The 7,001-nt window shown below is 74.3% G+C and overlaps 2 protein-coding genes across 2 annotated transcripts; one reads left to right on the top strand and one right to left on the bottom strand.

Annotated features, from left to right (window-relative positions):
- Positions 1-17: 17 nt before the first annotated feature.
- On the bottom strand, positions 18-1,890 carry LAGE3 (L antigen family member 3). Its single transcript, XM_068924127.1, has 3 exons — positions 1,791-1,890; positions 819-947; positions 18-203 (listed from the first exon to the last, which is right to left on the bottom strand). The coding sequence occupies exons 1-3, from the start codon at positions 1,820-1,822 to the stop codon at positions 89-91; spliced, it is 276 nt and encodes a 91-aa protein (XP_068780228.1). The 5' UTR covers positions 1,823-1,890; the 3' UTR covers positions 18-88.
- A 57-nt stretch (positions 1,891-1,947) lies between these two features.
- On the top strand, positions 1,948-6,971 carry UBL4A (ubiquitin like 4A). Its single transcript, XM_068924126.1, has 5 exons — positions 1,948-2,120; positions 4,164-4,269; positions 4,346-4,563; positions 5,411-5,622; positions 6,846-6,971. Exons 1-4 carry the CDS (start codon positions 2,073-2,075, stop codon positions 5,537-5,539), a joined length of 501 nt encoding a protein of 166 aa, XP_068780227.1. The 5' UTR covers positions 1,948-2,072; the 3' UTR covers positions 5,540-5,622; positions 6,846-6,971.
- Positions 6,972-7,001: the final 30 nt, after the last annotated feature.

Raw genomic sequence — 7,001 nt, 5'->3', positions numbered from 1 at the left:
GGGGTCCCCGTTGGGGGGGGTCTCAGTCCGGGGGGGTCTCAGTCCGGGGGGGTCCCCAGTCCGGGGGGGTCCCCGTTGGGGGTGCCGGCTAGCGGGGCCGGGGGGGCCCGAAGCGCTCCATGGTCTCCACCACCAGCTCCAGGTGCTCCAGGAAGGAGCCGACGGCCACGCGCAGGCTCCGCGCCTCCGGGGCCCACCACCGCCTGCGGGGGGGGGGGGAGCTGCCGCGGCCCCCCACAGCCCCAACCTGCCCCGAACCCCCCCAGCGCCCCCTCCTGCCCCACGACCCCCATCCTGCCCCATGACCCCCCCATCCTGCCCCCTGCACCTCCTCCTGCCCCCAAACTGCCCCCATGACCCCCCATCCTGCCCCCACTGCCCCCTCCTGCCCCCAAACTGCCCCCATGACCCCCCATCCTGCCCCCACTGCCCCCTCCTGCCCCCAAACTGCCCCCATGACCCCCCCATCCTGCCCCATGACCCCCCATCCTGCCCCCAGCGCCCCCTCCTGCCCCCAAACTGTCCCCTGCACCCCCCATCCTGCCCCCTGCACCCCTCCTGCCCCCAAACTGCCCCATGACCCCCCATCCTGCCCCCTGCACCCCCTCCTCACCTTCCACCCCCTCCCCAAACTGGCCCAATGACCCCCCTGCTGCCCCCAAACTGCCCCATGACTCCCCCATCCTGCCCCCTGCACCCCCTCCTGCCCCCAGCGCCCCCTCCTGCCCCCAAACTGCCCCCATGGACCCCCCACTCTTTTCCCATTCCTGCCCCCCACCCCGCCGTGCCCCAAATCGCCCCCGGCGCCCCCCGCTCACGCCTGCAGGTGGGGGCCGTCCAGGGCCAGGTCCCGGCGGACGCCCCCCCGGCGGGGCTGGGCGTCGGGGGCCAGGGAGCCGTGGGCGATCTGCGCCTCCAGCGCCGACGGGAAGGGCACGCTCAGCCGGCTGGCCGCTAAGGAAGCGCCCCGCGCCCCCCCCGGGGCCCCCCCCAATTCCACCGCTAAACCTCCCTCCCCGGCCCACGATTCCCCCCACTTCCCTCCCTACAGCCCCCCCCCAAACCCCATCGCTCTCCTCGCTGCCCCCCCCAATTCTCCCTTCAGACCCCCCAAACCCCCTCTCAGCCCCTCCCCATACGCCCTTAAGCTCTCTGATCCCCAGAGGCCCCCCAGTATCTCCCAGTTCCCTCCCTGGGCTCCCAATTCCCCCCCCAGGCACCCTAAACCTCCCCTGGGCCCCCAACTCCCCCCCCGTGACCCCTCAGTTCCCTTCCAAGGCCGCCCAGCCTGCTCCCCAGTGCCCCCCTCTAGGCCCCCCCCAGTACCTCCCAGTTCCCTCCTTTGGCCCCCCCAGTTCCCCCTCTAGGCACCCCAATGCCTCCCTCTGCCCCCCCAGTCCCTCCCCCAGTGCCCCCTCTGCTTCTCCAGCCCCCCAATTCCCTCCCAGCCCCCCCCGGACCCCCATAACCCCTCAGAGCCCCTCCAAAGCCCCCTGACCCCCCCAGCCCTCCACTGCCCCCTCTGCCCACCCCACTGCTGCCCCTGTCCCTCTTTAAGCCCCCCAGGCCCCTCCCAGCCCCACAACTCCCCCTCTAGCCACCCTGATCCCTCTCTGGGACACCCAATCCCCCCCCAGCGCCCCCAGGGCTCCTCCATTTTCTCTCCAGCCCCCCAGCTCCCTCCCAGCCCCCCCATAACCCCTCAGAGCCCCTTCAGCGCCCCCTCCTCGGCTCCCAGCCCCCCCGGTGCCCCCCGGACCCCCAGCGCCCCCCGCCCCGGGCCAGGATACAACTCCAGCCCGTCTCGCGCCTCCGCCGCCATCGCGCCGACCGCTGGCGACGTCACAGGCCCCGCCTCCCCCTCCGCCCGGCGCCGCTCTGGCCCCGCCTCGATGGGCGGGAGGGGGCGGGGAAGGGAGCGAGTGGGCCGCTCTGGCCAGCCGGTCCTCCAGGCGGGGCCGTTAGGGGGCGGCGCTACGGTGGCCGCGCGGCGAGGCGCTCTAGCCGCGGCGCTCGCTGGTGGCCGTTAAAGGGCCCGCGGCCCCCGCGGCGGCGGCGCTCCCGCTCCCGCCATGCTGCTCACGGTGAAGGCGCTGCAGGGGCGGGAGTGCAGCCTCCAGGTACCGGGGGGACGGACGGCGGCCTCGGAGGGTCACGCAGGGGACGGCGCCGGGGGAGGGGGGAGGTACGGGTGCTGGGGCGGGCCATGGGGAGCGGCGGGGGCGGGGTACGGGGCCCGGCGGGGGTCACAAGAGGGGAGAAAGCGGAGCGATGGGGCTGGCGGGGGGGCGGCCTCGGCCGGGGGGGCCGGGGGGGGTCTGGGTAAGGGCTCCCCCCCTTACTGGGGGGCTAGTTTGGGGGGCTCAGGGGGTCCCCCCTTGCTGGGGGGGGGTTGAGGGACTCCCCTATTGCTGGGGGGGGTGGTTTGGGGGGGTCAGTGACTCCCCTTGGGGGGGGCTGGTTTGGGGGGGGCTAGGGGCTCCCTTTGCAAGGGGGGGCTGGTTTGGGGGGGCTCAGTGACCCCCCTTGCAGGGGGGGCTGGTTTGGGGGGGGGCTCGGGGGCTCAGGGGTTCCCTTTGCAAGGGGGGGCTGGTTTGGGGGGGCTAGGGGCTCCCTTTGCAAGGGGGGGCTGGTTTGGGGGGGCTCAGTGACCCCCCTTGCAGGGGGGGCTGGTTTGGGGGGGGCTAGGGGCTCCCCTTGCACAGGAGGGCTGGCTTGGGGGGGCTCAGTGACCCCCCTTGCAGGGGGGGCTGGTTTGGGGGGGCTAGGGGCTCCCTTTGCAAGGGGGGGCTGGTTTGGGGGGGGCTCAGTGACCCCCCCCTTGCAGGGGAGGCTGGTTTGGGGGGGGCTAGGGGCTCCCTTTGCAAGGGGGGGCTGGTTTGGGGGGGGCTCAGTGACCCCCCTTGCAGGGGGGGCTGGTTTGGGGGGGGCTAGGGGCTCCCTTTGCAAGGGGGGGGCTGGTTTGGGGGGGCTAGGGGCTCCCTTTGCAAGGGGGGGCTGGTTTGGGGGGGGGCTCGGGGGCTCCCTTTGCAAGGGGGGGGCTGGTTTGGGGGGGCTAGGGGCTCCCTTTGCAAGGGGGGGCTGGTTTGGGGGGGGCTCAGTGACCCCCCTTGCAGGGGGGGCTGGTTTGGGGGGGGGCTCGGGGGCTCAGGGGTTCCCTTTGCAAGGGGGGGCTGGTTTGGGGGGGCTAGGGGCTCCCCTTGCACAGGAGGGCTGGCTTGGGGGGGCTCAGTGACCCCCCTTGCAGGGGGGGCTGGTTTGGGGGGGCTAGGGGCTCCCTTTGCAAGGGGGGGCTGGTTTGGGGGGGGCTCAGTGACCCCCCCCTTGCAGGGGAGGCTGGTTTGGGGGGGGCTAGGGGCTCCCTTTGCAAGGGGGGGCTGGTTTTGGGGGGGCTCAGTGACCCCCCTTGCAGGGGGGGCTGGTTTGGGGGGGGCTAGGGGGCTCGGGGGCTCCCTTTGCAAGGGGGGGGCTGGTTTGGGGGGGCTAGGGGCTCCCTTTGCAAGGGGGGGCTGGTTTGGGGGGGGCTCAGTGACCCCCCTTGCAGGGGGGGCTGGTTTGGGGGGGGCTAGGGGCTCCCTTTGCAGGGGGGGGCTGGTTTGGGGGGGCTAGGGGCTCCCTTTGCAAGGGGGGGCTGGTTTGGGGGGGCTCAGGGGCTCCCTTTGCAAGGGGGGGGCTGGTTTGGGGGGGCTCAGTGACCCCCCTTGCAGGGGGGGCTGGTTTGGGGGGGCTAGGGGCTCCCTTTGCAAGGGGGGGCTGGTTTGGGGGGGCTCAGGGGCTCCCTTTGCAAGGGGGGGCTGGTTTGGGGGGGCTCAGTGACCCCCCTTGCAGGGGGGGCTGGTTTGGGGGGGGCTCGGGGGCTCCCCTTGGAAGGGGGGGCTGGTTTGGGGGGGCTCAGTGACCCCCCTTGCAGGGGGGGCTGGTTTGGGGGGGGCTAGGGGCTCCCCTTGCACGGGAGGGCTGGCTTGGGGGGGCTCAGTGACCCCCCTTGCAGGGGTGGGGGACGATTTAGGGGGTTCATCCCCCCCCTTGCTAGAGGGGGGCAGGTCTGGGGGGGCTCAGGGGGAAAGGGCTGGTTGGGCAGGGGGCTCCAGGCCTGGGCGCGGGGCAGGTTGGGGGGCGGCGGCGGCGGCGGGGGGGGCAGCTCAGCACGGTGCCCCCCCCAGGTGTCCCCCGAGGAGCGGGTGGGCGCCCTGAAGCGCCTGGTGGCCGAGCAGCTCGACGTCCCCGTGGCCCAGCAGCGCCTGCTCTACCGCGGCAAGGCCCTGGCCGGTGGGTGCCGGGCCGGGGGGGCCGGGGGGGCCGGGGGTGTCACCGCGCTGTGCCGCCTGTGCCTGTCCCCCCCCAGACGAGCTGCGCCTGTCGGACTACGCCATCGGGCCCGAAGCCCGGCTGAACCTGGTGCTGAAGCCGCCGGAGCGGGCCGGGGGGGGCGAGGAGGGGGGCCGGGGCGCGGCGCCCCCCCCGGCGCCCCCCTTCCCCGCCATCTGGGCCCAGCTGGGCCGGGTGCTGGGGCGACACTTCGGGGCCGCCGACGCCGCCCGCGTCCTGGAGCAGCTGCACAAGGTGGGGGGGGGGCACGGACCGGGGGGGACAGGGACATGGGGGGGGGCACGGACGTGGGGGGAACACGGGGAGGGACACGGACCGGGGGGGGACAGGGACACGGGGGGGACACGGACGTGGGGGGAACACGGGGGGGGACACGGACGGGGGGGGGACACGGACGGGGGGGGGACACGGACGGGGGAGGCACGGGGCGGGCACGGACACGGGGGGACAGGGACACGGGGGGGACACGGACGGGGGGGGACACGGACCGGGGGGGACAGGGACACGGGGGGGACACGGACCGGGGGGGACACGGACCGGGGGGGGACACGGACCGGGGGGGACAGGGACACGGGGGGGACACGGACGGGGGGGGACACGGACCGGGGGGGACAGGGACACGGGGGGGACACGGACCGGGGGGGGACACGGACCGGGGGGGACAGGGACACGGGGGGGACACGGACGGGGGGGGACACGGACCGGGGGGGGACACGGACCGGGGGGGACAGGGACACGGGGGGGACACGGACGGGGGGGGACACGGACCGGGGGGGACAGGGACACGGGGGGGACACGGACCGGGGGGGACACGGACCGGGGGGGACAGGGACACGGGGGGGACACGGACCGGGGGGGACACGGACGGGGGGGACAGGGACACGGGGGGGACACGGACAGGGGGGGGGACACGGACACAGGGGGGACACGGACGTGGGGGGGGGACACGGACGCGGGGGGGCAGAGGCGAGCCGGGGGGCCCGGGGGTGCGGACCCCCAGCATGCGGGCACCCGGGGGCTCCGGTGTGGGACCGGGGGGGGTCACAGCCGCCGCCCCCCCCGCCCCCCCCTTCCCCGCCAGGACTACGAGCAGAGCCTGCGGGCGCTGAGCCTGGACGACGTGGAGCGCCTGGCCGCCCGGCTGCTGCAGCCCGAGGGGCCCCCCCCGCCGCCCCCCCCGGAGCCCCCCCGCTGCCCCAGCGCCCCCTGACCCCCGCGTCCCCCTGCTCGTTCGGTGGTTCCCAGTATAACCAGTTCTCTCGGCGTCTCGCTGCTGTCCGCCCGCTTCTCCCGGTGCGTGCTGCCCCCCCCGGCCACGTTCTTCCAGTGTCTCCCAGTGCTCCCAGTGCCCCCCCAGTGCCCCCCCAGTGTTCCCAGTGCAGCCAGTGCTCCCAGTGCCCCCCCAGTGCTCCCAGTGCAGCCAGTGCTCTCAGTGCCCCCCAGTCCTCCCAGTGGCCCCTCAAGTCCTCCCAGCCCCCCCAGTGCTCCCAGTGCCCCCCAGTCCTCCCAGTGGCCCCTCAGTCCTCCCAGCCCCCCCCAGTGCTCCCAGTGTCCCCTCAAGTCTTCCCAGTGCCCCCCAGTCCTCCCAGTGCCCCCCAGTCCTCCTAGTGTCCCCTCAAGTCTTCCCAGTGCCCCCCAGTCCTCCCAGTGCCCCCCAGTCCTCCTAGTGTCCCCTCAAGTCCTCCCAGCCCCCCCAGTGCTCCCAGTGCCCCGCAGTCCTCCCAGTGGCCCCCCAGTCCTCCCAGCCCCCCCCAGTGCTCCCAGTGTCCCCTCAAGTCTTCCCAGTGCCCCCCAGTCCTCCTAGTGTCCCCTCAAGTCTTCCCAGTGCCCCCCAGTGCTCCCAGTGCCCCCCAGTCCTCCCAGTGTCCCCTCAAGTCCTCCCAGCCCCCCCAGTCCTCCCAGTGGCCCCTCAAGTCCTCCCAGTGCCCCCCCAGTCCTCCCAGTGGCCCCTCAAGTCCTCCCATTGCCCCCCCAGTGCTCCCAGTGCCCCCCCAGTGCTCCCAGTGGCCCCTCAAGTCCTCCCATTGCCCCCCCAGTGCTCCCAGTGCCCCCCCAGTGCTCCCAGTGGCCCCTCAAGTCCTCCCATTGCCCCCCCAGTCCTCCCATTGCCCCCCCAGTGCTCCCAGTGCCCCCCCAGTGCTCCCAGTGGCCCCCCCAGTCCTCCCATTGCCCCCCCAGTGCTCCCAGTGCCCCCCCAGTGCTCCCAGTGGCCCCAGCACAGCCAGTTTTCCCGCTGTCCCCTAACCCTCCCAGCCCTCAGTGCCCCCCAGTCTTCCCGGTGCCCCTAATAGACCCAGGTCTCCTGTTGCCCCCCACATCCTGCTCGTGTCCCCCCCTCCAGTCCCGCCAGTCCTCCCAGTGCGCCGCCTCCCAGTGTCCCCTCTGCAGCGCGGGGGCTGCCGGGACTTGTAGTCCGGTGGGGGGGGGCCGAGGCGGACTACGGCGCGGCGTCATTACGTCAGCGGAAAGGCGGGAGGAGGCGGCGTTCCCTGCGCGCTGATTGGCCGCCTCCACAGGCACCTCCTTGAAGTTCCCGCCTCCCGATTGGCCGGGCCGACGTGCGCTCCCCATTGTTGCGCCGGGAAAGGGAGGAGGGGGGAGGTTTGAGGACCGCCGCGCGCCCATTGGCGGCCGGAGCGCGGCCTGGCGCGCTGATTGGCTGGCTGGCCGGA

The sequence above is a fragment of the Struthio camelus genome, chromosome 38 (assembly GCF_040807025.1).
Source record: "Struthio camelus isolate bStrCam1 chromosome 38, bStrCam1.hap1, whole genome shotgun sequence".
Lineage (NCBI taxonomy): Eukaryota > Metazoa > Chordata > Aves > Struthioniformes > Struthionidae > Struthio > Struthio camelus.
Note: the sequence above shows the minus strand (reverse complement) of the source record. Positions and strands in the feature narration are given on the sequence as shown.

What these genes read in the sequence shown, in the direction of transcription:
- LAGE3 (XM_068924127.1), bottom strand. Translation starts at nt 1,822, where the DNA reads ATGGCGGCGGAGGCGCGAGACGGGCTGGAGTT. An exon ending in GCGCGAGACGGGCTGGAGTT is followed by an intron (nt 948 to 1,790) that starts GTATCCTGGCCC and finishes CTTAGCGGCCAG; the next exon opens with CCGGCTGAGCGTGCCCTTCC. An exon ending in GACGGCCCCCACCTGCAGGC is followed by an intron (nt 204 to 818) that starts GTGAGCGGGGGG and finishes CCCCCCCCGCAG; the next exon opens with GCGGTGGTGGGCCCCGGAGG.
- UBL4A (XM_068924126.1), top strand. Translation starts at nt 2,073, where the DNA reads ATGCTGCTCACGGTGAAGGCGCTGCAGGGGCGGGAGTGCAGCCTCCAG. An exon ending in CCGCGGCAAGGCCCTGGCCG is followed by an intron (nt 4,270 to 4,345) that starts GTGGGTGCCGGG and finishes GTCCCCCCCCAG; the next exon opens with ACGAGCTGCGCCTGTCGGAC. An exon ending in TCCTGGAGCAGCTGCACAAG is followed by an intron (nt 4,564 to 5,410) that starts GTGGGGGGGGGG and finishes CTTCCCCGCCAG; the next exon opens with GACTACGAGCAGAGCCTGCG.